This window comes from Macaca nemestrina, chromosome 15 (genome assembly GCF_043159975.1).
Source record: "Macaca nemestrina isolate mMacNem1 chromosome 15, mMacNem.hap1, whole genome shotgun sequence".
Classification (NCBI taxonomy): domain Eukaryota; kingdom Metazoa; phylum Chordata; class Mammalia; order Primates; family Cercopithecidae; genus Macaca; species Macaca nemestrina.
Genome location: NC_092139.1, coordinates 84,974,181 through 85,002,157, shown reverse-complemented (window position 1 = coordinate 85,002,157; position 27,977 = coordinate 84,974,181). Strand labels below are relative to the sequence as shown.

At 53.9% G+C, this 27,977-nt stretch overlaps 1 protein-coding gene across 17 annotated transcripts in view; it reads left to right on the top strand.

Annotated features, from left to right (window-relative positions):
* LOC105480748 (microtubule associated monooxygenase, calponin and LIM domain containing 3) overlaps nucleotides 1–27,977 on the top strand; it is a 232,628-nt gene that overhangs the window by 167,117 nt on the left and 37,534 nt on the right. For 15 of the 17 annotated variants that reach the window (XM_011739919.2, XM_011739905.3, XM_071079991.1 and 12 more), the window contains 3 exons: nucleotides 11,700–11,895; nucleotides 21,526–21,776; nucleotides 25,298–25,435. In XM_011739919.2, the coding sequence (XP_011738221.2) occupies nucleotides 11,700–11,895; nucleotides 21,526–21,776; nucleotides 25,298–25,435 (585 nt within the window). Of the gene's footprint in view, nucleotides 1–11,699; nucleotides 11,896–21,525; nucleotides 21,777–25,297; nucleotides 25,436–26,564; nucleotides 26,628–27,977 lie in introns of all 17 variants that reach the window. The other 2 variants (XM_011739913.3, XM_011739915.3) reach the window with 2 other exon arrangements.

Below are 27,977 nucleotides of genomic sequence, written 5' to 3'. Positions count from 1 at the left end.
ATCCAGAATGGCGTTGCCAGCTCCCAGCCCAGGCCTCCAGACCTGTCAGCCCCCACAGAACCGTGAATGCACTTCCCGGTGGCTGTGCTTCCTCAGAACACGTCGGGACCCCATACGAAGACTGCATGCTGTAGGACAGACGGTGCAGATCATTTTAGAAGGCAGACCTACAAAATAAAAGCGGAGATCCTGTGTTGTTTTCTGTACCCCAGTGGATGGGCACACCCCTTGGTGGTGGTCCCAGCCTCGGAGAATGGAGCTGGGTCTCAGTAGAACCAGCACAGATCTTGAAACAGAAGATGTTAGTTTGAGTTTCAGTTCTGCCACCTGTCCTGCTTGCCGTCATCACCTCTGTGGGCCTCAGTTTCACCACGTATAAAATTTTTAAATGAAGAAAAATGCTACCTGCTCCTCTGTCTGCTAAAGTTGTTGTGAAGAGCACACAAGAGGTATGAAACTTGTTTATTTAAAAGCATTACAAGAGTATCAAATATGATTGTCATTGGCAGGGATTCCAGGAAATGCTGGAAGAATTGGAGTGAGGGTGAATTAGAATGGTTTCTACTGGCTGTTTACAGGTCTCCCTCTCTGGCCTGTGCCTGCTGTGGGGTTAGAACAAGGTGGCTCATTGAGCCAACAGAAATTGGGGGAAGCAGAAGAGGTGTGAGCTTGGCTGTCTCCAGGCTGCAGCAGAGTGGGCTGGGGGCGTTGACCTGCGTTGGGTGCCAGCTGTTTGAAGCACTATGAAATCTCTATGGGCTGCTTGGCTAGATTTGGCATTGCTTTTTCCCTCAGCCTGCGTGAATGGGATGTGAAGGCACCTCCTGATTCCATGACACCCTAGGGGCTCTTCACTATAGTAACAAAAGCACAAACAATCCTACACAGGATTTACATTAAGCTACATACTCCTTTTTTTTTTTTGAGACAGAGTCTCGCTGTGTCACCTAGGCTGGAGTGCAGTGGCGTGATCTCGGCTCACTGCAGCCTCCATCTCCCAGGTTCAAGCAGTTCTCCTGCCCCAGCCTCCTGAGTAGCTGGGATTACAGTCACATTCTCCCACGCCTGGCTAATTTTTGTATTTTTAGTAGAAACTGGGTTTCATCATGTCGGCTAGGCTGGTCTCAAACTCCTAACCTCAAGTGATCCTCCCGCCTCAGCCTCCCAAAGTGCTGGGATTACAGGCGTAAGCCACCAAGCCCGGCCTTCATTAAGCTAAATTTTCAACTCCTAACCTGAAAGTCGGAAATGTGAGTGGGAGCCAGGTAGCTTTCTCTTAGGCAGAGCAAGGGTTTATGTGTGGTCCCAGGGCTTGTCTGGGGTTGCTGGTTAGACCCAGGAGCCTCGGTGTTACCCTGTGGCCCATTTGGAGGAGAGGAGGGTACCTGATTTCCTCTTTTGGAATCAGTGCGTGATTGGGTGCTTTATAGGTGATGATAGACCTGCAGCTGCTCAGCTGCTGCTGATGCTGCAGAAAGGGTGCCCCGAGCCTGGGCTGTGCGCTCCTGCACCGTCAGCCTTTGTTCTTAGTGTCTGTCTTCTCGTTAAGAGCCTCTCCATCCCTAGACACCTCTTCCAGGCTAGCCTCAGTGATCCCCTGACAGGTGAAAACGGAAGTGTGACTGTGATCGATGTTTCTCTTCCAGGCTGGCCTCAGTGGCCCTCTGACAGGTGAAAATAGAAGTGTGACTCTGATAGATGTTTCATAGGGTAGCCTTGGACACTGCTGCAGGCAACTTTTGTTTCTTTTTTTTTTTTTTTTTTTTTGAGACGGAGTCTCGCTCTGTAGCCCAGGCTGGAGTGCAGTGGCCGGATCTCAGCTCACTGCAAGCTCCGCCTCCCGGGTTTATGCCATTCTCCTGCCTCAGCCTCCCGAGCAGCGGGGACTGCAGGCGTCTGCCACCACGCCCAGCTAGTTTTTTGTATTTTTAAGTAGAGACGGGGTTTCACCGTCTTAGCCAGGATGGTCTCGATCTCCTGACCTCGTGATCCGCCCGTCTCGGCCTCCCAAAGTGCTGGGATTACAGGCTTGAGCCACCGCGTCCGGCCAAGGCAACTTTCATTTCTTTCCAGAAATCCATCTGCAGCTAGCCAAGGGAGTATGTATATGTGATTTTATGTCTCTGAAAGAAAGGCATCTGAACCTATTTATGAGAGAGCCTTTTGTTGGAATGTGGGTTTGTCTCTGTGGATCCTGCGATGGAGACTGAGCCTGCCTGAGGCTGTGCGGCTGCTCACTGGAGGGTCACATCAGAGCTGGCTTTGGAGGCATTCTGGACTGCGAGGGCCAGGGGCACTCTGCTCTGGAGGACGGGAGGGTTGGAATAGAGCCCGGAGTCTCGGGAAAAGCACGTCAGCCTGGACTTGCTCATGCTGATCCGTGTCCTCCTCTGCCCTTCCCCCGCCACGTGTCAACACTGGGCCCCTTTCTGGTGAGCAAGCTGCTTCCCAGAACCAAACTCCTCTCTACCGTGAAGTCAAGTGCTTGTGTCAGGACATCAAGCCATTCGAGGCAGTCTCTTTTCAGAACTCTGACGCCCTCTGTGGCATTGGCATCTTGACCAGAATTTCTCTCTTGAGTGCTATGAGAACTGTTGCTATCTCAGTAGACTTGCCCTTTCCATGAGTTGGCAGCTCCCGTTGGTTCTTGGGGCCCTGCATAGCACGAAGCGACCTGACAGGCATAGTGGTCATAAAGTCTCTGCGTTAAGATGAGGAAACCAAGGCCAGAACGTGCTCAACATTACAGTGAAGCGAAGCTCAGACACAGGATTAGAACTCTTCAGCCTGATCACCTACTCAAAACACTTTATGGACTATCTGCCCTGATGCACTGATGGCTTCAGGAACACAAAGATGATGAGGATAATCGCTCTCCCCAGCGGAGCCTCTGGTTTTGGAGTCCATTCAGACCTGAACAGAAGGGGAGGGATGCCCTAATAAAGATGCGTGTAAAAGCCCTTCAAGGGTGCGAAGTGGAGCCAGAAGCAGGATCCGGTAACGACAGCAGAAGTAGGGGAGAAGCCATCCTTCCTGTCTTCACCTGCCCCTCAGGATTTGAGAGGTCAGCCCTGCAACTATTGACTTGACGGATTACTTGTTATTTAACTGTAGGGAACCTCCAGTTCATGAGCCACATATTTGAACCAAAGAGTTAAAATATTTCAAACCCCAGTGTATAACCACTACCCTTTCTGAGATCTTACCCGGCTACATCCGGGTGGGCAGATAAGGAAGATAGACAGCTAGAGCACAGCACTCATGCAATTTAAGAGGAGACCCAGCTGAATTCCAGTGCTTTAGACATGTCCACAGTCTCCCAACACCAAGAAGCAGCCATCAGGAAGGATGGCCTGGCCAGCTGATACGAATCAATTCAAGGTTTACCTGTGAGATAGTACAACACACGAAAAATATGTTTTCAGGAGAGCTGCATGACACACCGGTGAGTTGTATGTTACTGGAGAAGTGGGTGTATAGCTTAAAAGAAACCTCTTTGCCTTGACCAGATACATTGATGTGTGCCAGGATTTCCATCTGCCAAAAAGGCACCTTGGGAGATGATGTGATAATAACAGTAAAAATACCCTAACAGTAACAAACTAACTTGGTCAGGCACAGTGGCTCACGGCCTGTAATCCCTGCACTTTGGGAGGCCGAGCTGGATGAATCACCTGAGGTCAGGAGATTGAGACCATCCTGACCAACATGGTGAAACCTCATCTCTACTAAAAATACAAAAATTATCTGGGCATGATGGCGTGCACCTGTAATCCCAGCTACTCGGGTGGCTGAGGAAAGAGAATTGCTTGAACCTCGTAGGCGGGGGTTGCAGTAAGCTGAGATTGTACCACTGCACTCCAGCCTGGATGACAGGGTGAGACTCCCTCTCATATATATATATATATATTCCATTCTGGGCCAGGCACAGTGGCTGACACCATAATCCCAACACTTTGGGAAGCCAGGGCAGGAGGATCACTTGAGGCCAGGAGTTTGAGACCAGCTTGGGCAACATAGCAAGACCCTGTTTCTTAAAAAAATTCAAAAATTAGGTGTGATGGCGCACACCTGTAGTCCCAGCTACTCAGGAGGCTGAGACGGGAGGACCACTTGAGCCCGTGATTTCGAGGCTGCAATGAGCCATGATTGCGCCCGGGCACTCCAACTGGGACAATAGAGTGAGACCCTGTGTCAAAAATAAACAAATTCCTGCATGCTCGAGTGAAAGGACTGTTAGAGACTAGGGTTAGCCTTGGCTCTGGCTCAAGTGAGTCTTTGGACATGTTATTCAACATCACTGACTCAGAACCCTCAGTGTAATCACAGGGACTTGTGGAATCTTGTGACGTTCAAGGCTGCGTGTGTAACCTGCCCGTCGTCGTGCCCGACACAGGCAGTCACTCAACAAACACTGCTGCTTCTCTCTCATCGCCCGCTTCACAGGCAAGAAACATCTCATGTCATGTGATCTTGGAGAACTCTTGTGAACACACACTCCGTGCCAGTAGGAAGCCACAGAAGTTGTTTGTTGGAGGCAGCGTGTGAGGACAGAAACCACCCTGCCATAGCAGTGGCTTAGAAACTTGCTTTCCACACATAGCTCTGGGGCTTGCCCTCCTGGAATGAGAACATAGCTGTCAACGGTACAAAAACGTGAGTCCCATCAAGCAGCCTGCCAAGGCAAGTGACTGGGGCAGCAGAGGAGAAAAGCCCAAGTTGGTGGCAGCAGGTGTCTGAGAATGAACGCAGGAAGACCTTTTGTACACTGTAGGTCTCTTTAACAAACCCTCTGAATCTCTCCTCCCCGGGGGTGACTTCTCCTAAAAATAGGCTAGAGCCCTTCTCCTGCAGATACCAGATGACGTGCAGCTTGACCGGAGGAACGGTGAAGTCCCCGAGGCAGGTAGTGACCCATCCCACTACTTCAGATTTCTTTTTTTTTTTTTTTTTTTTTTTTTGGAGACGGAGTCTCGTTCTGTCGCCCAGGCTGGAGTGCAGTGGCCGGATCTCAGCTCACTGCAAGCTCCACCTCCTGGGTTTACGCCATTCTCCTGCCTCAGCCTCCCGAGTAGCTGGGACTACAGACGCCCGCCACCTCGCCCGGCTAGTTTTTTATATTTTTTAGTAGAGACGGGGTTTCACCGTGTTAGCCAGGATGGTCTCGATCTCCTGACCTCGTGATCCACCCGTCTCGGCCTCCCAAAGTGCTGGGATTACAGGCTTGAGCCACCGCGCCGGGCCACTACTTCAGGTTTCTAAGTCAGGATGGCACCCATGTTGCCAATGGGATCTCCTGCGGGAACTTTAGCTCAAAGCAAGATAGGAGCGAACCAGTATCCGAGCTGATTCTTCACTGTATTTTGACCAACCCAGATCAAGGCAGCGGGGTCCTTCTCAGCTTCGTACATTCCGTAGGCCTGGCCCTAAACAGGAAAATGTCTGGGGAGACATGGTTCCGAACGTTTCAGAACAGCCGCACTTCACTTGGTTTCATCCCTGTTTCCCAGTGTGTGAGGACATGTGGGGGAATGTAGGGACTGTATTGTTTACAACTTGAATGGGGTCAAACAGATGGAGGCATGGGTCCCCCTTACAGCCCTGTCCATGATCTGGGCTCTGTGCGAAGAGGGCATCCCGATTTCACAGGGTGATTTTGTGAGTTTCTGAGAGCAGTGGATCAGGCAGCACGAACGTGACTGTGACCAATTTTGCTGCGGACTTGGGAACTTGGACTCATGCTGCCAGCCTGGTCATCTCTTCAGGTTTCTCTTCCTTACATCTCCCCTGAACTTTGCAGTTCAGAATGGGTTCATGGCTTGGTGCTTCCTTTAGTTCAAGAAGATCGGGGCGGGGAAGGCTTTGGGTGGACATGTGGGGAAGGCAGCTGAAATGACGTTAGCTGGGCTGGGCGTGGTGGCTCATGCCTATAATCTCAGCTACTTGGGAGGCCGAGCTGGGAGGATTGTTTGAGACAAGGAGTTCAAGACCAGCCTGGGCAACATAGTGAGACGCTGTTCCTACAAAAACACAAATAAGAGAAATAACCAAGATGAAATGATGTTAGTTGATCTTTCTTCAAAGTCACAGCAAAAATACCCAGTACCGCCTGGTAAAAGCAGCAGCAGGAGTGACAGGGACTAGCTTAAGGAGAATCTCTGAATTCCATAATGGCAGGAGCATACTTCTCAAATGGACGAGTCATTTCAAATCACAGCTCCATTTTTGCCGGAAGGTGACCACAGTGGGCCCCTTTTATCTCCCTGGGGTCATCAGCCTCTCTTAGCAGATGGGTGACACCCATACGCTATCCAAATGTGGGCCGCCCCAGGGCACAGATCTTGTCTGCTGTGTCACTGGCTGGAAGCAGGCGGTCAGGAAACATTTGTTGAATCAGTGATGGGATGAATGAACCCCTGCAGCCATCCTACTTACAGACATGGGAAACAGGACGGGAATCAGTCTCTGCACACAGCACCTTTCCCTCAGTCCTTGTCAGACTCGGATTCCATTCAAACTTCCCCAAGCTTATAAAGAAGGAAAAGAAAAAGGAATGGCAAGACAGGCCAGAAAGAGGCAGAAAAGGCCCTTGACATCCTGATTTCCGATGTGACACCCTTCTCGGTGGCCCAGAGCCCTGAAGTGCCCTCAGCAGCTGCCCTGCCAAGTACAGGGGCTTTGCCACCACGGCAGCGGGGAGGAAGAGGAGCTGCCTGCTGAGGCCCTGGGCATACCCCGCCTGTTTATATCCTCTGCACCCACCTATGCCTCTCCAGGAGTCAGGTGGAAGCAAATAAAGCTCCCTGCCAGCTCTTGCCCGTCAGCCAAGAGCAGGTTGTCCTGTTAGGAGAAACGTTTCTTCCAGAATGATGTATGGAGCTTGTGCAGGCAGTGATATTCCAAAACAGAACCTGAGGTGAGGCCCAGAGCCGCCTTCCTATTTAGGATGTGGCCCAGATCCTGGGAGCTATTTCCTTGTGGTATGTGTGGGGCTGTAATTGGCCTCCCGGTGACCTGAGAGCTGCCTGCCCTGACCCAGTGAAGACTTGGCCTTGGAAATGATTGCGGATCTCACAATCATTTGTGACGTGATCCCGCATTGAGCTGGAAAGTCTGGAAAGTCGCTGTTGAGTTGTTGCTGCACTAAGGCATGTGAAGTAGAGGGCTGGGGGTGGGGCCCGCTAGCCGGACAGGCAGGGTGGACTTTGGCTTTGCAATCCAGCACCTTGCAAAGCGCGTCATTACATCTGCACTCCTGCTGTCTCCTGGGCTCTGCCGTTAGTTGAGGAGGGAGGAGGTCACAGGGCCGTCTTCGCTGCCCAGGCCCCCACTGTTACTGCTTTCACTGTCTTGGTTTCTCATCACCATCTGATTCATCTGACAGACAGCCCCTTCCTCAGGACAGAGAATCCGGGATGCTGATTATTTTGATTTGTTTGTGCGTGTGGTTTTGTTTTTTGTTTTTTGTTTTTTGTTTTAATTTCTCATGGCACTTTGAGATGAAGGGCTGGGAATGTGGAGCATATTTTGGCAGTTGGTGAGTTTGGGGTCCTTGCCCAGTGTCCTCTGAGTGCCACCTTCCCTCTGGCCTGCCAGTGTGCCTCCGTGTCCCTGTCTCGCCACAGGGTGAGCCGGAGCTCTGTGTGGACCTGCTCCGTGGCCTGGTGGGTCTGGCACAGGAGAGGCAGCTGGCCTCCCACCTCCCCTTTTCCACCGTCCCCCGAGCAGCGTTTCCGCAGGCTTTCTCCGGGGACTGGCGTGTGAAGGACCTGCACGGTTCCCAGAGCTTCTGGTTTCTTTTTTGTGGGTTGTAGCCAAGCCGCAGATTAAATCAGCGTTTCCCCTTCCAGAGCCCCGGCCCTGGGCTTGGACTGCCACATGCCGTTGCCTGACAAGCCATCGGTCTGCGGGGTTTGCAGAATCTCCAGGGCAGTAACAGTGGGAAGACTGAGTGCCTGTCATTCCAGATGCCAGATTCTCTGCTCCAAGAAGCCTGCGTGAAGTGCTGTGTCCCTCACCTGGAAAATTACAGCGGGGAGGAGACAGTGGTGAAGATGCCCAAAGGGGAAGGCTAGGGCTGTTGTCAGTCTAGGGACAGCATGGCGATCTCCTGAGTGCCTTTCCTCCTCAGGTTCAGATCTTGGCTCCAGGGCTCACTAGCTGTGTGAACTTCAGTTACTTCATTTGCAAATGACAGTGCCTCACAGAATGTATTTATCTTGCAGCCGGCTAACTCCATATGCCTCCGGAACACCTTTCTTGACTCTACCAGGCATGCTCACTCACCTTCTCTGTGTTCTCCCTTGGGACCACGTGCGTACTCACGAGGCACGTTGGACTGAAATGATTTCTACAGGACCCTCTGCTAGCCTGCAGCTCTTTTAGAGTAGAGAGTGTTTTAATCTGCTTTGTTTTCCATGGTCCTAGTAGCATGCTTGCCGGACAGTATGAGTTACCCACGCCAAACAGACATCTCTTGGATGTTTTCCTTCCTGAGTGTTTGTTCACTCTACTGTAAAATCGCTTCCATCTGAATTGTTGCTTGTTTCCCGGAAGTGATGGTTCTTACCCTGTTTTTCTTCTCCCATCTGAAAGAAATATCCCTTTTTATTCCGTGTTTATGGAATTCCCAGAAAGCTGATTCTTGGGTAGTTGCTTGATCTCCCTTTCTCATCTGCTTTCCGTTGAGTGGCAGTTGTCAAAAATAAATGATGGAAAGAATCGAATGGCGCCGCAGTCAGGGTATCCTCAGGCCTCTCCCCTTCATGATGGGGAGGCTGTGGATTTTGAGGAGAAGGAAGGATGGGAAGACTGGTATTTGGGGATGAGGAGCTGGTGCAGTTAGGGCCTTTGCTCTCCCGGGGCCTGGGAGGGCAGGTCTGGAGAAACTTGAGGCCGGATGTGTCAGAGTTGTTCTCTGCCTCTTTTCTGCATTACCTGTAGTGCACATTCCCTCACCTTCCAGATGCCCTAGCCCAGCATCATAGCATATTCTTCTGTGCCCTGAGCTCAGTGTTGGAGAATGGAGCAGTGATGTTTAGAAAAGACCCCCACCAAGGAGCCAAAGGCTCAAACAGGTGGGCACGGGTACAGGGCACCAGTGAACCCAGGTATTCGTGTTTTGCCCCTTCATCACACCATTACCTGAATCTGTATATAAATACGCCACTGGATCTTGCTTTTCTAGTAAAGATTCTCTAGTAAATTTGAAAGATGCTATTTGCTGGAGGATGCCAGTAATTCCAACAGATGTGCCAAGACCTTATCCTGTGACTACCGGGGTTCATTAAAAGCTCTTTCTGAGGCCGCCACAAAGACGTTCAAACACTGCACACGACAGAAGTGCGGGCCTTCAGAAAACACTTCACGCACAACCTGTCACAAAAATTGCTAAATCACCCACTGCTTTCCTTTAGCCGGTTTTTGCCTGATGGACCACCTGTCTCTCAACACTGGCTTGTATGATGTGGCATGCCAAAACCCAGCGTTGTCTCCTAGAGCTTAGAATGTTGTAGGAATCGGTAACCTGCCCAGCCAGGATGCCAGGCCAGTCATGACCTGCTCCCTTCGGCACCTCTGCACCTTCTTTGCCTCCTTAAAGGTCTGGTAACACGGCCGGGCGTGGTGGCTCACGCCTGTAATCCCACCACTTTGGGAAGCCAAGGTGGGCGGATCACAAGGTCAGGAGATGGAGACCATCCTGGCTAACACGGTGAAACCCCGCCTCTACTAAAAATACAAAAAACTAGCTGGGCGTGGTGGCGGGCGCCTGTAATCTAGTACTTTAGGAGGCTGAGGTAGGTGGGTCACGAGGTCAGGAGATAGAGACCATCCTGGCTAACACAGTGAAACCCTGTCTCTACTAAAAAACAAAAAATTAGGCGGGGCACGGTGGCTCATGCCTGTAATCCCAGCACTTTGGGAAGCCAAGGCGGGCGGATCACGAGGTCAGGAGATCGAGACCATCCTGGCTAACACGGTGAAACCCCGTCTCTACTAAAAATACAAAAAATTAGCTGGGCGAAGTGGCTCACACCTGTAATCCAGTACTTTGGGAAGCCGAGGTGGGTGGATCACGAGGTCGGGAGATAGAGACCATCCTGGCTAACACAGTGAAACCCCGTCTCTACTAAAAAACAAAAAATTAGGCTGGGCACAGTGGCTCATGCCTGTAATGCCAGCACGTTGGGAGGCCGAGGCAGGCAGATCACGAGGTCAGGAGATCGAGACCATCTTGGCTAATACAGATCATGACCATCTTGGCACCATCTCGGCTCACTACAAGCCCCACCTCCCAGGTTCACGCCATTCTCCTGCCTCAACCTCCCAAGTGGCTGGAACTACAGGCACCCACCACTACGCCTGGCTAATTTTTTGTATTTTTAGTAGAGACGGGGTCTCACCATTTTAGCCAGGATGGCCTTGATCTCCTGACCTCGTGATCTGCCTGCCTCGGCCTCCCAAAGTGCTGGGACTGCAGGCGCCCGCCACCAGGCCTAGCTCATTTTTTGTATTATTAGTAGAGACAGGGTTTCACCCTGTTAGCTAGGATGGTTTCAGTCTCCTGACCTTGTGATCCATCCATCTTAGCCTCCCAAAATACTGGGATTGCAGGCATGAGCCACTGTGCCCGGCCAGAGTGATGGGATTTTAAAATCACCTGGTGTGACCCCCGCGCACACAAAGGACTCAGGCCGAGGTCGCCAATGATGCTGAAACCACAGGATGAAAGGATGCAGGCAGGGCACCCCGTGGCTTCCGGGCATCACTCATGGAGGACTGATGGGGAAGTGTGCCTGTGCGTTGGAGAGAGGCCTGGGCGCCACCTCCTTGAGCGGTCAGGCCTGGTGTCCTTCCTCTGAGCAGCGGTGCTGCAGTAGGGGCAGCATCACCCACGTGGCCTTATAAAACAGAAAGTGCCTTATCTAACCGTGAGGAGACAGATCCGCAGGGTGAGACGTACTGCAGGCAGCTGGCTGGGCTGCCTCAGTGACGGGGCACGTACCTGGTGGGGACTTGGATCCCGGGGCAGGCCACAGTGGGGGACGCACCTGGTGGGGGCCTGGATCCCTGGGGCAGGCCGTGGGGCGTGAACCTGGTGGGGGCCTGGATCCCTGGGGCAGGCTGTGGCAGGGCGTGAACCTGGTGGGGTCCTGGATCCCTGGGGCAGGCTGTGGGGGGGCGTGAACCTGGTAGGGGCCTGGATCCCTGGGGCAGGCTGTGGCGGGGGCGTGAACCTGGTGGGGGCCTGGATCCCTGGGGCAGGCTGTGGCGGGGCGTGAACCTGGTGGGGGCCTGGATCCCTGGGGCAGGCTGCACCAGGGATGCCCTTCTCAGGCAAGGCTGCTTCAGGGGCACCTGGCTCCTGGCTGCCTGAGGTCTGTCCCACCCCCCTCACCACCAGTCACCCTTGCGGGGAGACTGTGTGGTGCCCTCTGGGGGCCGGGGTTCAGGGTGATGAAGGAGAGAGAACGCCCTGACCTAGAGGGCAGACAGGGCCGCTTTCCTTCCTCCTATATAGCGAAATTCCCACTCTCACGCCAGGGTCCTCTTCTGGCCTGTGGCAACTCCGTGAATGCTCTGGCCTTCGGCCTGCCCCACGTCCTGGCAGGAGGGCCCGCAGCCTGGGTGTCAGCCCCCACCCCCACGCCCCGTCTGTGGTTGGAGCTCAGTGTGGTGCTTCTGTGCTTGTCCTGCAGGTTCAGGCGTGAACGGCCTGGAGGAGCCCAGCATCGCCAAGCGGCTGAGGGGCACCCCAGAGCGGATCGAGCTGGAGAACTACCGCCTTTCCCTGAGGCAGGCCGAGGCGCTGCAGGAGGTGCCCGAGGAGACTCAGGCCGAGCACAACCTGAGCAGCGTGCTGGACACGGGCGCCGAGGAGGACGTCGCCAGCAGGTCAGTGCACAGGGCTGCAGGATGCCCACCCGCCACCCAGCCCTAACAGCCTCCTCACCTCTGTGTGCCTCAGTTTCCTCTCCGTGAAGGGAGGTAACGTAGTTGCCTCCTCAGGGAATTGGCGTGCGGGGAGAGTGAGTCCATGCCCTGACTGTTGAGAGCAGCACTTGGCTCATGGAGGCCTTGCAGGTGGCTCTGCACAGTGGCCTCACTGGGTCCTCCTCACAGGAGCCCCATAAAGTAACCAAGACGCTGACAGTGACCACGGCTGGGGTCACAGAGGCTGGAGCCGAGATTCCAACTCAGGCTTCTCAGGTGCCAGCCCAGGAGGCCTACTATCTTCCCTGCTGCCCACAGTCCATTCTCCCCAGTCCCTTTTAGGTTCTTGGCCTCATCTTGCAGTCAGTGAGGACTCCTCCATCAGACTCAATTCAGAGATTCAGGAAGTATTTATTCCTTGAGGACCTGACATGTCCCCAGCTCCAAGTTTGTCATTGGGAAGGGAAGTAGCAGGCTCCGCCCCCAGTTATTTACAGATTCAGCAGAGGGAACCGGGTGATTCAGCCGCCAGCGCACCGCCAGCGCACTGCACGGGCCGTCTTGAGGGAGGCCAGCCCATCTCCCCAGGCATCTTTTTTTCTCCTGTAGGTAAAGGGACTGAAAATTTGTGCCCCAGGGGCCACGTGCAGCACCAGTGGATGCATGCTTAGGCAGTTCCTGAGCTATAATCACTTCCAGCTGGGTGATGCCTTTGGGGATGTGCATGCTTTAATTCCAGGACTCCCTGTATCTGCTGCCCTGCACCCCAGGGCTCCCAGTGTCAGCGGAGAAGGCTTCAAAGTGCTCAGCCAATTACAGATGATCACAAGAGCCAAGAACCAAAAGGGGGGCCAGTGTCCTGCAGGGCTTCAGGACAGGAACTCAGGCTGCAGCCCCGTGGGGCGGAGGCCCCAAGTCGCCTTGGAGAGCGTTTGAATCACACACTAGGCACCTTGATTTAGCCACGATGAAGGGAACATGTGGGGATAAGGAGAGCAGAGTAGGTTTTTTTTTTTTTTTTAAGGTCCAAGAACGCTTTCCAGAAGGTGTTTGCTGGGCCAAGCTGCTTTCAGCTGCACCCACGACCTCAGCCCTCGTGTCAGACACCCTCTGACTAGACTCGTTCTTGGGCTGCCTCCCAGACGGCTCCTCCATGCATGCCAGGGGCAGCCTCTGCCTTGGCGTCTGCAGTTCCAAAGCTGTCACCGATGACGCATCCTCATCTAGAACTCTGCTTCTCTATCCAGGGCACCCACAGAGGCCCCACCGTCCTCACTGTGCCCAGATGAAGGGGAGCCCATATTCTCTCTTCACTGGCCCTGCAGTGATGGTGAGAGATGCGTGTGTCAAAACGCATTTAGAAACCCTTGAGCAGAACTACTGGCTTGACCTTGGGCTGAGTGTGCTTCAGCGCCTTTTTCTCCACTGTAATTTATAAACTGTGAGAGGCAGGGGGCAGCAAGTTCATGTAATGTAGCAAGGACATTCCAGGAAGGCTAACCCCTGGCATTTAGAGCAGGCACCTGTAATCCCAGCACTTTGGGAGGCCAAGGTGGGCCCATCACTTCAGGTCAGGAGTTCAAGACCAGCCTGGCCAACATATTGAAACCCTGTCTTTAATAAAAATACAAAAATTAGCTGGGCATGGTGGTGCACACCTGTAATCCCAGCTACTTGGGAGGCTAAGGCACCAGAATTGCTGGAACCTGGGAGGCGGAGGTTGCAGTGAGCCGAGATCACGCCTCTGCACCACTGCACTCCAGCCTGTGTGACAGAGCGAATCTCCATCTCAAAAAAAAAAAATTAAGATTGAAATTAAAAATTAAAATAAAGGCCAGGCACAGTGGCTCACACAAGAGAATCACTTGAACCCAGGAGGCGGAGGTTGCAGTGATCTGGGATTGCACCATTGCACTCCAGCCTGGGAGATGGTGAGACTCCACCTCAAAAAAAAAAAAAAAAAAAATTTAAATTAGCATTCGGTGCTATATAGAATGAAAAATAGTCTCTTAAAAGTGAAGAGCTGGGCGGTGGCTCACACCTGTAATCCCAGCACTTTGGGAGGCTGAGGCAGGTGGATCACTTGAGGCCAAAAGTTCAAGGCCAGCCTGGCCAACATGGTGAAACCCCGTCTTTTCTAAAAATACAAAAAATTAGCCTGGTGTGGTGGCCATCGCCTGTAATCCCAGCTACTTGGGAGGCTGAGGCAGGAGAATCACTTGAACTCGGGAGGCAGAGGTTGCAGTCAGCCAAGATTGTGCCACTGCACTCCAGCCTGGGCGACAGAGTGAGACTCCATCTCAAAAAAAAAAAAAAAAAAAAAGTGAAGAGCCCGAGCTGGTGCAGTGGCTCATGCCTGTATTCCCAGTACTCTGGGGAGGCTGAAGCAGGCAGATCACCTGAGCCCAGGAGTTTGAGACCAGGCTGGGTAACAGGATGAAACCCCGTCTCTTCAAAAAATACAAAAATTATCCGGACCTGCCTACCTGCCTGTAGTTCCAGCTGCTCAGGAGGCTGAGGCAGGAGAACCACTTGAACCTAGGAGGCGGAGGTTACAGTGAGCCAGGATCATGCCATTGCACTCCAGTCTGCAAGATAGAGCAAGACCCTGTCTCAAAAAAAAAAAAAAAAGCACCCTGGGGAAGGAGCTATACATGTTGTCTTACTTCCCTGGGTGGCCGTAGGACACAGGACGGAAAGTGTGTGGTGGTTTTCTCTGTCTTCCCTACAGCACCAAGCACAGAGTTGGGTGCCCTTCTAGCCCTCGTCCTTCCTTGCTGAAATGTTAGACTGGAAGATGAGAAATGGTATCATTTTAAGGCATTAACCATTCCAGCCAAGGAACTCTCATTTCACAAGTTTAGTGGAACTCTTAACGTTGGCCTCTGCTGCAGGGGACAGCAGCGTGATGTTTCAGAACCTGACTTTGGAGTCAAAGCCTGGATTTGAAGTCCAGCTCTGCCACCTGCTAGCTGTTGGCAATTTACTCAACCTCTCCATGCCTCAGTTTCCTCATCTGCAAAGGTGCTGCACTTGATAGGTTTGTTTTGAGGATTAAGTCATATGAAGCACGGACAAAGGTCAATGCCCGGAGTTACTGCTGCTGTTCCTCTCCTGGTGCAGCACAGGTCTCCCTCACTGGGAGGGGCAGGGCCAGGCAGTCGTCTTGTATTGGTTTCCTTAAACAGGGGGTTAATGCCCAGACGTGGGCTAGGCTCAAACTCACCCTGTCCGAGAATGTTGGTAACCAAGCTTTCCCATGCCAGAGTCACCCAGGGCTTGTGATGAAAGCACAACACGTTGGGCTGAGTTTCTGATTCAGTGCCTCTGGGGTAAAGCCCCAGAATTTTTAGTTCTAAAAAGTTCCCAGGTGCTGCTGTGGTCCGAAGACCACAATTTGAGGAACACCCCTTTAATTTTTCTAAATTTCTCTGATGATAAACATCACCTGGGATGCTTGGTTAAAAATAAAATTGCAGCCAGGCATGGTGGCTCACACCTGTAATCCCAGCACTTTGGGAGGCCGAGGCAGGAGGATTACTTGTGTCTAGGAGTTCAAGACCAGACTGGGCAACACAGCAAGATCCAGTCTCTACAAATTAACCAGCGTGGTGGTACACTCCTGTGGTCCCAGCTCCTCAGGAGGCTGAAGCGAGAGGATCGCTGGAGCCCAGGAGTTCACTGCCTGGGTGACAGAATGAGGCCCTGGCTCAAAAACAAAACGAAACAAAAACAAATGTAATTTCTAGGCCCTCCCTGGAGTATCTAATTCAGTGGGTTTGGGGTGGAGGCCAGGAATGTCAATGTCTAACAGATCCCCCAGGTGAGTCTCATAATCGATTCATGGTTTAGTCACACAAGCGCCTATAAATCCTAAACCTTGTCACAGACCCTTGGCCCAGGCCTAATCCGCTTCATGCCTCTACCTTGCAGTCAAGGTGGGGCCTGTCTCCTGGAGGAGACCCTGGAAATAGCACCTTTGTTTTCACTGGAAAGGTCAGTTGGCCAAAGCCCGGGGAGAGCTGGCTTTGTGATGTTAGTGGTGTTTTTCCATGATTGCCTTCCTTTCTGGAAGAATGTGCCCCAGGCAGCAAAGGCAGCTGGCGCCGTGCCCGTGTGCTGAAGATGTTCAGCGTTTCCACATTCTTGGCTCTGGGGAGAAGTCAGGAGGGCTAGCACACACAGACGTTTTCTGATGAGACAGGCAAGGTCACAGGAAAGTAGATGGCACGCGTTGCTTTCTGTCAGAATAATACGCAAGTGAGAGAAGGCTGCTCCTTCAAGGCTGGCCGTGAATAAGTGGGGATTTCTGCCTGTTCTCTCCCTCCCGCCTCACCCACTTTTCCTGCAGAGGCAGTTCCTGAGCCATTGCCGAGCAGGATGCTAGTTTTAGCGTGGATTACATTTCCACCGGGTGAAGCTTGCCGCATGATGTCCATCTTCTCCAGCCACCTGCTCAGCATTAGAGTGTTTGCACAGTTGTCAGGGAAGGGAACCCAGGGGCACAGCCCAACAGGACAGAGGATTGCCGAGTCCCTCTGATTACGAGTGGGTTAATTTAAAAGTGAAAACCATGGTTCCCCGTTGCCCTTTGAAAACCACCCAGGAACTTCAAGTGGTTCCTGGCAGCAGCCTGTTCATTCCTGGTAGGGTCTGCTTGAATTCCTGGTCTGCACTTCTCAGGTTACATCCAGGCAGTCGGGAGCTTGATCGAGACCTTCTCCCTGGTCTTGTCACTCTGACAGAGGCTACTGGCTGGGAATGCTTGGGTTCTGGGAGAACCACCCAGGAAGGCACAGTGTGACACCGTGTGGGCCCTGGTGGGAATCCCAACTTCTTATGCAAATGACCCGACTTCCTTAGGCTTCAGTCTCATCATTTATAAAAGCAGAGCAGCCCCGGGACCTGCAGCATTTGTGTGATTAAATGAGCTACCCAGGGAAAGCAGCTTGTGCTGTGGGCACACAGTCAGGGCCGCCCTCCGTCAATCACTGTCATCCTCGGATCTACCCCTCTTGACACGCAGAGGGCTGCAGAGCACATCAAGTAGGTCTAACCTTGTCTGTTTAGAATCAAGTGGGTGTGCCCGTTGGATTTCTTTCCCATGCTAGGTCCGCCAGTGTCTCAGTGAGAAGACAGCTGGGGGGAAATTCAGAGCAGGTGCTTTGAGTTGAGTAGCTGGGTATAAACTGAGGCAGGGAAGGATTTTGCTGGACACTGTTCTAACTGGAACAGCCAGCACCTTCTGATGGAGGCTTTTCCGGGGGACAGTCGGGGTGCAACCTCTGACACCTCTGAAAGTAGCGTAAGCCTGCCCTGGCTTTCACTGCAGCCCCTGGCACATTCCTGCTGTCCTGGCCACGCTTGGCCCTGTGAGGAGGACAGTGGGGACCCGGCACCTGCCCTTGGAGAGAGTGTGGCCCTGGGGGAGGCAGACTCGAATCAAGCAATCTCACAGGGCAATACGTTGTCACCAGTGCCAAAACAGATCCTGTGAGGTGGGAAAGGTGATCCTGATGACTAGATCTTCTGACCCCGTCTCTCCTGGGAGGCTCTGTTCTGAAAAGTCACCCTCTCCCCAGAGGGAGGGTGAAGTTGGTTGTCTGTGTTGCATTTGTTTCTGGTATAGTGATCTTCTGTGCTGAAGAAGTTTCCAGGCTAAGGTCGGCCGCACTGCAGGTTCCTCCCTCATCTGCCCTCTCCCTCCAGATTCCTCCCTTGTTTGCCCCTTCCCTCCTGGTTCCTTCCTCCTCTGCCCCTCCCTCCTGGTTCCTTCCTCCTCGGCCCCTCCCTCCATGTTCCTCCCTCCTCGGCCCCTCCCTCCATGTTCCTCCCTCCTCGGCCCCTCTCTCCAGGTTCCTCCCTCCTCGGCCCCTCTCTCCAGGTTCCTCCCTCTGCCCCTCTCTCCAGGTTCCTCCCTCCTCTGCCCCTCCCTCCAGATTCCTCCCTGCTCTGCCCCCTCCCTCCAGAGACGCAGGTGCTCGGAGCTTCGAGGCACTGAATTCACACTGAGAATCTTGTGTGTGACTTGCAGGACCTGGGCAGACCCAGAGACTGCCCCAGTCCTTTGAAACCGATGGACTGAGCCGGGCCCGGTGGCTCAAGCCTGTAATCCCAGCACTTTGGGAGGCCGAGACGGGCAGATCACGAGGTCAGGAGATCGAGACCATCCTGACTGACGCGGTGAAACCCCGTCTCTACTAAAAAATACAAAAAAACTAGCCGGGCGAGGTGGCGGGCGCCTGTAGTCCCAGCTACTCGGGAGGCTGAGGCAGGAGAATGGTGTGAACCCGGGAGGCGGAGCTTACAGTGAGCCGAGATCCGGCCACTGCACTCCAGCCTGGGCGACAGAGCGAGACTCCGTCTCAAAAAAAAAATGATGGACTGGAAAGGAGTTGGAAACCCCCACCCGGTTCCTCTGTGTCCTTCCTGAAGAGAGGGTGGCCTGTCTGGGGGCGGCATGCAGAAGCAAGCGCCAAGGTCTCTGGGAGGCGGGCTGGGTTTGCCGCTGGTGCGGAGGTGAGCATTGCTTTCTGCTGTCTTCTGTGCTCCCGTGGTCCTTGAGCTGTTGTGGAACCAGCTGATGCCACACTAACGGCTGTGGGCTGGCCTCGCTGGCCTCATCTTGGGACATTTCTTCAGTGCCCACATTGTGCCTGTGCAGCTGTCCTCACAACGTGGCGCAGGGTGAGGACAGGCCTGCACTGAGGCCCCTCCCAGTGAACTGCAGTGCGGCCCTGCCCTGCTGCCAACCGCTGGGCCGCCTTGCATAGGCCCTGGCTGCTCAGCTGGGAAGGAGGAACCGGGGCCTGCCCTTGGCCCAGCGAAGATTTGAGATGAGCATAGATGCATCCTGAGCCTTGCTTTGTGTTCAGACAGTGTTAAATGACATGCAGTAGGTTGTGTATTGTGTTCATTAATAAGAAAATAATGAAAACACCAACGTAAGGCAAAAGAATACCAGTAAAAGTAATGCCGAAAATAATCAAAATCCAGATGCCAGGTTTTCCATGGCCCAGATTCTTAGGTTCACCCACTTTAGACTTCTCCTCCCGGCCCTCCGCCCCCTGTGCTTGTGTTCTGCTACGCTTTAGCATGCTGTGCGTGCACCTTTCCTCCCCTTGAGAATAAGGAGCTTTTGTTATTTTGATATTATTTGTATCTTTATTTTTTGTAGAGATGGGGTGTACCCGTGGTTGCCCAGGATGGTCTCAAACTCCTGGGCTCAAATGATCCACCCGCCTCAGCCTCCCACAGTGCTGGGATCACAGACGGGAGCTGTCGGGCCCAGCTGAGCATAAGAGTCTTTTCTCTGTCACCTTTGTGTTCCCTGCAGTGTCTAGCAAGTGCGTTGTAAGGGGAAGATAATTGAGTAAGTTTTATTCAGGTAAATGAACGGGTGAAGCCAATTCACTACCTGAGCTCCTCGTGGCATATTCCTGTGTCCGCTGGCTGAGCCGGAGGTGCTCAGAAATGTTCGCCAAGTGAATGAATGAGCAAACTCAGAGAGCACAAATAATCAACTCACAGTCCCGCAGCCAGCCAGTAGCAGAGCTGGTGCGGCACAGTGAGGAGTCAGCCAGCTGGAAAGAGGGAATACGGCCCACAAGACTGCCCCACTTCTGACCCCAGTGGCGAGTTCCAGAGTCTCCCAGAATCACCTGCAGGTTTGACAGTTTGCTAGAACTCGCAGAAGTCACTGAAAGCTGTTGTCCTCATGGTTATGGTTCATTACAGGGAAAGGGCACAGATGTCAGTGAGCCAAGGGAAGAAGTAAGTAGGGTGAGTCCAGGAAGGAACCAGACTCGGTTTCCGTTGTACTCACTGTGGGGCCAGGACGACCATATTCTCTCGGTATCGATGTGTGATAATACGCCAGGAGTATTGCTCACCTGAGGAATACTGAGACTCTGTGTTTGGAGTTTTTATGACATAGGCAATGATTGATTGATTGATTGTCCACATGGTTGATCTCAGTCTCCAGGTCACTGGATACCGTGCGACCCAAAGCCTCATCCTAATCACATTAATAGACTGTGCAACATGACCTGAGGCCCCCGGCAAACAGTGACAGCCCCATCGACAGGGCATCTCAGGCATGTCTGGTTTACCTTCTTGAAGCCAAGACAAGGGCTGGGGTGCTGTCTTTGGACAAGGCGAGCTTCTTCACCTGGCAGTGGTCGCCCTGGCAGTGGTCGCCCTGGCAGTGCCCCTCAGTGCTCATCGTGGCGTATTCGCTGGTTCGCCCTCTCACACACAAGCGGGCTGTGGAAGAGCCTGCCTGGGCAGAGAGAGGACACACCCTCGCAGGAGGTCAGGGCAGATGCCCCCTCGTGCCTGATGCTTCTTGGGTTTTGTTGGGTCAGAGGTCAGGCTGTGGCTTTAACGTGAAAGCCGATTGCCCCCAGCCTCTCACTGCAGGCAAGGCCTCTCCTGAAAAAGATGCTTTGGGAATTATCAGACCACGAAACACTCAGAAACAACTCCATTTATGCAGCAATGTTGGGGGTTTTGCGCGTATTGGAGCCCCACAGGTTGCAGGGAACCCGGTGTTGTTCCTGTCCTGCCTCCCTCCACAGGGCAGGAGTGGGGTACACTGCTGCAGGAGGGTGGCCAGAGTGAGGAGCTACGGTTGGGGTAGTGTGTGTTGTGGCGTGTGCGTTCTCACGGGGGTGCAGCTTCCTATGTCAACCATGCTTGCCTGCAGATGCGAGGCGAGTGCTTGGCAGTGCAGCAGCCGACAGGAGTGACGGCCCTGGGGTTAGAGGTTTGTCCCCACCCTTTCCCTGTCGTCTCTGTCCTGTGGCTTTGCAGTGAACAGTGCCTTTGCCGTCATTTCCCTGTGTGTCCCCACGGCACATGGTGGGTTCTGAGGAGTGCCGGGAAATGGAATCTGTCGCCCCACCCGGGCACACGGACTTTGATCATCAGCTGGTTCAGTCCAGGCCTTTCTGGGCCCCGCTTCCCCCACCACGCCCACAGCTCTCCTGAGAGGCTTCTGACAGGCCTCAGTCACACAGAATTGAGTTCCTCTAACTAGGCAGCAGGCCAGGACCACCATTCTCGATTCCCAGTGTCATGGGTTTATATCAGAAGGAGTCCACTGCCCTGCTTGTGCCCTCAAGGCCCTGTGAAACTTAAACCAGCGATCTCGGGGTTTGCTGATTGAAGCACCCTGAGGGATGGGGCTGTGCCTTGAGTTTGAGCCGTTGCAGTCAAGAACTTCCATGGGCTCCCTAAGGAGCTGCTCTCCCAGTTCTGCACGCTCCCCTCAGCGGGCAGAGGTTGGGCCAGACCCACAGGCAGCCCTCGGTGGTCCCCTCCCCACCCCATCCACCTGAGGAGAAGCGCGCGAGGTCTATGAGCAGGAGACATTCTTCCCTTTGTCCCCTTAGTCGGGCTTGGGTAGGTGGCTCCTCATGCCCGGGTACCCTGTCCTGCTGATGTCGCTCTCTCTGCCCTCCCGTCTCTCTCCACCTGCTCAGCGGCTGCTGTGCCTGGGACGCATTGCTTCTGACGGTGGTTCTTCCCTTTCCCCTTCTCGGTTTTTCTTCATTCCCTCACTCTGGCCGTGTGGTTATTTCCTCACAGTAGTTCCGAGTCTGAGATGGAGGAGGAGGAGGACGAGGAAGAGGAGGAGCCTCGCCTGCCCCCCTCTGACCTGGGTGGCGTTCCGTGGAAGGAGGCCGTGCGGATCCATGCGCTTCTGAAAGGGAAAAGTGAAGAGGAGCTAGAGGCCTCGAAGAGCTTTGAGCCTGGGAATGAAGAGGAGGAGGAGGAGGAAGAATATGAAGAGGAGGAGGAGGAGGACTATGACGAGGAGGAGGAAGAGTCCAGTGAAGGTCAGAACAAAATCTGTGCTCCTAACCCTGCCCTGTCTCCCAAGGTGATCTGTTTCATGCGTGAGTGTAAGGTTTCTGGGGCTGACGTCACACGGACGTGCCTCCTGCACAGCCCAGGGGCCACCCCTCCCGACTTTAATCATGGGGGGCAGAGGGAAGGGCACTGTGGCGTTGAGCAGACGGTTGGCAGTGGAAATAACATCCCTTGTGCACGTTGGTTTAGAAATTGGAAGTAGAAGGCAGAGAGCCAGTCCGAGGACTCACCCAAGTTAGGCCACTCGTTCTTGTCTCCTCCTCGTTTTCTCTTTTTGCCCTTTAGTTTCCGTTGAAAAAATTATTTTAATAAAGAAAGGGAATTTAGCTTTCTAGAGGATTCCTTGATCCTAGTCTAGGGTTTCGGAGGTGGCTATGAGCTTAGTGCCTCAGTCGATGGCATCCAGGGCAGCGTTTGGGGGACAGTGTCCTGAAGGGAGACTCAGGCTCAGGGGACAGCTGCTCTGAGATTTTTCTATTCTGCCCCTATCTCTGGCTGTGTGTGGCCTCAAGTGATGAGGAGGGACGTGTTGGGCCTGTGCAGGAGAGAAGGCCATTCTTTCTCTGCTCCGGCAGCACAGAAGCCTGGGGGATGGGGAAGACGGAGCTAGGGCAGTGGAGATCTGAGTCCCCAAAAGATAGCTGTGGAATGATCAGGAAGGACATGACCTTTAACTTCTGAGCACCAGTGACTCCCTGCAGTGGTCAGAGGAGCGGTTGCGTTCTCAGTGGCCCCAGGCCCCACAGAGCTGGCACTGAGTTCATCTCTGCTTCTCCCGGGTCCTGTGTGCTTGCTGCCCAGTCTCATCCGGGGATCTATTCTCTTTGGCACACAGGCCTGAGCCCTTCCCTGACAGGGCTCATGTTCCTGATCCAGTCCCCCGGGAGCTGTGCAGCTCCGGGATGCTGGCCCCAGTGAGGTGGGTTGGACCAGAAGGAACTGCACCCTTGGGCGTCCGCCTGAGTGGTTGGGGTCAGGGACTTCCTCGGGCTCCCTAAGGAGCTGCTTTTCCAGTTCTCTACTCTTCCCTCCAGAGGCAGAGGCTGGGCAGGACCCACAGGCAGCCCTTAGTGGCCCGCACTCCACACCCAGTCTGCTGTAGGAGAAATGGGGTCTGTGGACCTGGGCTCGCCCTCCATGCCGCCGTGTCTGCAGAGCCAGGTGCCGGCGTGGCCTCTGCTAGCCAGCGGAGTGAGCACGCACCGCTGGTCCAGGGCACAGTGTTTTGTTTGCACTGTTCCAGACATCGTCATCTCCATGTGATGATGATCACTCGGCAGCTCTGAGCCCCGGCACAGCTTAGGGTCGAAGCGTGTTCCCTTTTCATTTCCTGTAGGAAATGAGCTTTAACTACACAAACACATACTGACAAATTCAGCTGAACTCCGAAAGTCCCGGACAGGAGCCTGTGTCGCTAGCCCAGGTGCGAGCCTGTAGGGCAGCCGACCTCGGTGCCTGTGCAGGCAGTGGCTGGACACCACTGCTCCCTTCTCTTCCCTCCACTTATCCCCCTGTGGGATTCCGGATGCTGTGTGGGTTTCTGGCTCCCCCTGCTGTAGAAGGGGAGTACTGCCCCGGGACACACCACTCCTGCAAGGCCGGCGGCCACGCCAGGTACCTCCCACAGGAAGATTTGAGGGCATTGAAAGGTACCCCCTTTGCCCCGTGCCCACCTTCTACCACAGCTCCCTGGCAGCCATCCAAAATGTGCCTCCAAGAGCATATCTCACAGACAAAGGCCTGGAACTGAGCTCTGCACACACCTCACTGGGCTCCTCTCCCTGGTCCCAGCCTGCCCAGACAGCCAGGTGCAAAGTAGCATGTGAGTCAGAAGAGGTTCTGGCGGAAGTTGGAGAAGGCTCCAGAAGTGGCCTCGCGGAATGCGGCCCCACCTATGCCCCATAGGTTTTGCTGCAAGCTCCTCATCTCCAGCCAAGACTTGGCTGCTTCTCTGATGCAGGACACCTCCTGTCACCAGCACAGGTGACTTTAATGTCTCTCTAAGAAAGGAAGAAATGTTGGCTTGTGCTGTCGATACATCCCCAGGGCTGCATGTATTAGCAGGAAGCACAGCAGGACTCTGAGAGAAGAATGCCTCTCTTCTCTTTGTTGCTGAGGAGGTAGAGAGAGTCCTGTGACATCCAGGCTGTTAGGTGACTCTGCTGTGACTCAGTCCCACTCAGCACCATAAAGAAAGGCAAATTGACCTTAGAAAAAGTCCACAAATCTGTAAGACCAGCAACTCCAGCAACGGGCTGATACCCCACGTGCGGCAGAGCTCATAACACTGGGCGGTCTTGCTGGTCCTTTCTGCTCATTTCACATTCCCTGTTGCTTGAAGAGACTGTCATAGTGATTGAAGCCAAGGCCAGATTGTCTGGTTAGACTCAGAGGAGGCATGTCACCTGTTCCCAGATGGAAGCTGGCTCCTGGCAGGAACACAAATCCTTCAGATCAGGTGGCACCTGCTCTTGCTGCCTGAACAGCCACCTTCCCTTCCCAGTTGCTGGCTGTCCCTTTATCTTAACCTAACTGTGTGGCACGGTCCGACACTAAGTACAGGGATCCCACAGGGCAGGGATCCGGAGGGGCCACTGGTGAGTTTCCATATAGCTGAGAAACCAGGTCTTATTTCCAGAGGTGATAAGCAGGGCACCACATGGAGTTTTCAGGTAAGAGCTTTGACCTCAGAAGTGTTGGTCTCATTCTCGCCTGTGAACTTCCAAAGGTTTGGAAATGGACATGCAAGAGCTCTTCTTCCCTCCCAGTCATCGCCTCCCCTGACTCTACCCTCCACTGGGATCCATGTCCTTGCCTCAGACCCAGCATGCAGCATGAGGCCCGCTAAGGGAGGGGGACTGTTTCTCTCCAGCAGCAGCTGCAGCTGCAGAAGATGCCAACCAAAGTGCCCGCAAAGTCTATCTCTGTCCTGTGTGAGCTGGCCAGCTGGTGGCAGAATGACACAATCTCTTCCCACCTCTGTCGTCACCCAGCCATCAGCTGGGCGAGTGGTGCTGGGCACCTTGCTGTGTGACCAGCAGGGGCAGGGTAGTGCATTCCTGGGGTCTCACACTGTGCTAGGCACAAAGCAGGTCCTTGTGGCCCCTGGGGGCTGAGCCTGCGGAAGCAGGCTGGAATCTGCTGTGTTTCCATCTTGGCACATGGGTCGCCTGAATGCCGCTTAGGATGAAAGAAAGGAGTCTCAGAAAGGAACGTGTGATTCTCTTCACTGAATTTAATGGTACACATATGGCTGGAAATGACTGGGTCACACTGAATGAGCAGCAGGACTGTGCGTGTGTGTCTGTGTGTCCGTGTGTCTGTCTGTGTGTGTATACTTGTGCATACATGTTCTTAATTTTTACTTCTTTCTGATTCATCCTGATCCTGGCCAATGCTGTAACTTCTCTTTCTGTTTCCTTTCCCGTGCTATTTCATCACCTCCTTCCCCACCTCGTTTCTCCACCCCTTGACCCTGGGATACTAGCCGGGAACCAGAGGCTCCAGCAGGTCATGCAGGTGGCGGATCCTCTGGAGATCCAGGCTGACGTGCACTGGACTCATATCCGTGAGAGAGAGGAGGAAGAGAGGATGGCGCCGGCCTCTGAGTCCTCTGCTTCCAGAGGTAAACGCTCCCAGCCGCAGGCTGCAGCGTGCCCGCAGCACCACTCGCCTGCTGCCTCTGTCGCCACAGGGGGCCTTTCTGTCAGGGCAGAGCCTCGTGTGAGGTCACACACGGGAGCCGGGCGCATCCCGCTTTGCTGCTGTCAGTTGTGACACCTGCACTTTTCATCTGAGGATATGTAAAGTTCTCTGTGGATTAAGAGGTTGTGGACTCTTTCTCTGTTGATGCGAAGTGGTAAAACGAACATGATCTTGGGTAAACCAAGAATTTCCTGTCTTTCTCTCATGTTTCTGGCCACTGCTGCTCTTTCCTCACTTTGTAAAACGTTCTGGTCCTTCCCTCACAGAGTGTGTCTGGACGTGAATGTGTGTTGGCAGGAAGGGGGCGGGAGGGGCGTGTTTGGAAGTGAAATGAAGTCATGGGAAGAGATTTCTATCCAGGAGGCCTCTAGAGTAGCATCATCACCAGCCTCAGGCTTTAGGTGGGACGATCTGTGTCACACAGTAGGATGAAGATGCACCTTATTCTGGTTTCTTTTAATAAAGAAATAGCAATAAGAAGAACCGTGGAGACTGTTGAGGGACGTGGTGGCCGCTGTGCCATCCTTCCCAGCGTGCCGTCTTCCAAATACCCACCCTCAGTGTTACCTCTGCTGTCACTCCTGTGTGTTCACATTTTCATTCAGCACCGGTCACGGGCCACACACCCTGCCAGGCTCTGAGCATACAAAAGGGGCGTTTCCTGCCGTCATGAAACAGCATTTAATAAGACGTTTGTTCCTCCCTGGCCCCAAATCTTCACCTCTAGGCAAGACCAGCCTCCATTTCCAGCTTGTGATGGCGCTGTGAACACCTGCGGCACTGGGCTGGCCTGTGAGCTCGGGAGCGCTCTGCAGCCCTGGGCCAGCGGCGGCCCTACCTTGGGTTTTCCCTCTTCTCTTCGCATCCCGATTCTCCATCACACAGGCTAACAACAGGGCTCGCACCCCTTGTTGGTGCCGGACAGGCCTCTGTCCTGAACGCCGTCTCAGTTTCTCTTCGGTTTGGGATTTTAAGGATGACCTCGGCTCTCCTCGTGGGGAACGCATATTGCTGTGTAACTTTGTATTTGTCGTCTGTTTTAAATTCAGTGCCCGACCTTCCCTCCATACGCCGCGCGGCGGTGCAGGCCTGGCTGGAGACGGTCTCCGGAGGTAGTCTGGTGATGTTCACTCTCTCCCCACTCACCGTAACCTCTCTCTAGGCGGCTCTGCTGGTACCTTAACACTAGACTCCTGGGCCTGTTGCAAGTGCATGCCAGGGCGGCGGAGGCGGGTGGGGGCACCTGCATGTCTTGCCAGACAGCCCACCCTTGCATGGATCAGACGCACACCCCCTCCTTCAGGGCAGCTCAGAGGGAAACAGGAGGGCAGGCAGGACAGACACAGGCAGGTTTGTATTGATAGAGTCGGGTAGAAAGGCCAGAGCCAAAGGAACGTTTTTGGCACTGAGATGTTTAAAGTGTGTTGAGGATGAGGTGGGTCCTGATTGAGTGTGAAAGGGGAGGAATCAGAAGATATTCCACATCCTACCAAGGTATCAGAGAAGGAGGCAGTCAAAACCAGGGGTTTATGGGAGGATGACGGTGGAGAGGGACGGGCAGAGGATGGGTGGATGCTATTCAGCTGACAGGCTGGGTGTGACCAGGGGTGACACCAGCCAAATCCAGCCTGAGCTGCAGGCGTCTCATCGAGTGCAGGAGATCGTTGAGCAGCCTGAGTTGTCCTTCCTAAACGTTTCTGGAACTGTGTGTTTCTCACCGAGGGACTACCAGCATTTGGGGCAGGACAGCTCTTTCCCTCACAGAAGGTTTAACATTCTGGCCTCCACCCTTGCAATGTCCGTGCAGCCTCCACCACCCATGAAGACACCAAAAATCTCTCCACGAGTTGTGAGACACTGCCGGAGGAAGGGCAGCGGTGCCCCCAGCAGCACCACTGTCCTAGCGGTCACTTCTGGGATGCACACATGGGAGCTCATGGGGCTTCACTGGCCTGTCCCTGTGTCCTCCCGGCAGTGGGAGAAACAGGCACACAGCCACAGGGGAGGGCCACTGCTCTTTGTACAGAGATGGCCGGCTCCCCTTCTAGACAGTGTGGGTCCCTAGGGCAGTGGGGCAAGAACCCCCCAGCTGGCGGCTGAGGGAAACCAAGAGCTGAGCGGGTCAGTGGCTCCTGGCTTTCATAGCGCGTGGCTCATCAACCTGCGTGGCAGCTTCTAGCACCCTGCACTCCGTCTTAACCTGAATTTCACCCCCAGATCCACCCCTCAAGCTGTGTGTCTTTCAACACCGCTGCTGCTGCGTTGATATTTCTCACCTGTTTTTTGTCTCTGTGACGATTGTTCCTTTCAAGGTCCTGCCGAGGAGTGTAGACCTCTCACCCACCTGACTCTACCACAGGCATTTCTTAGTAGAAAGTCTACAGGAGAGCCACGTGAAGGACCAAGGCACCAGGGCCGGTCAGGCTAACCCAGGGTGCCCTGGGCTGTGCCCGGCTGGGAGG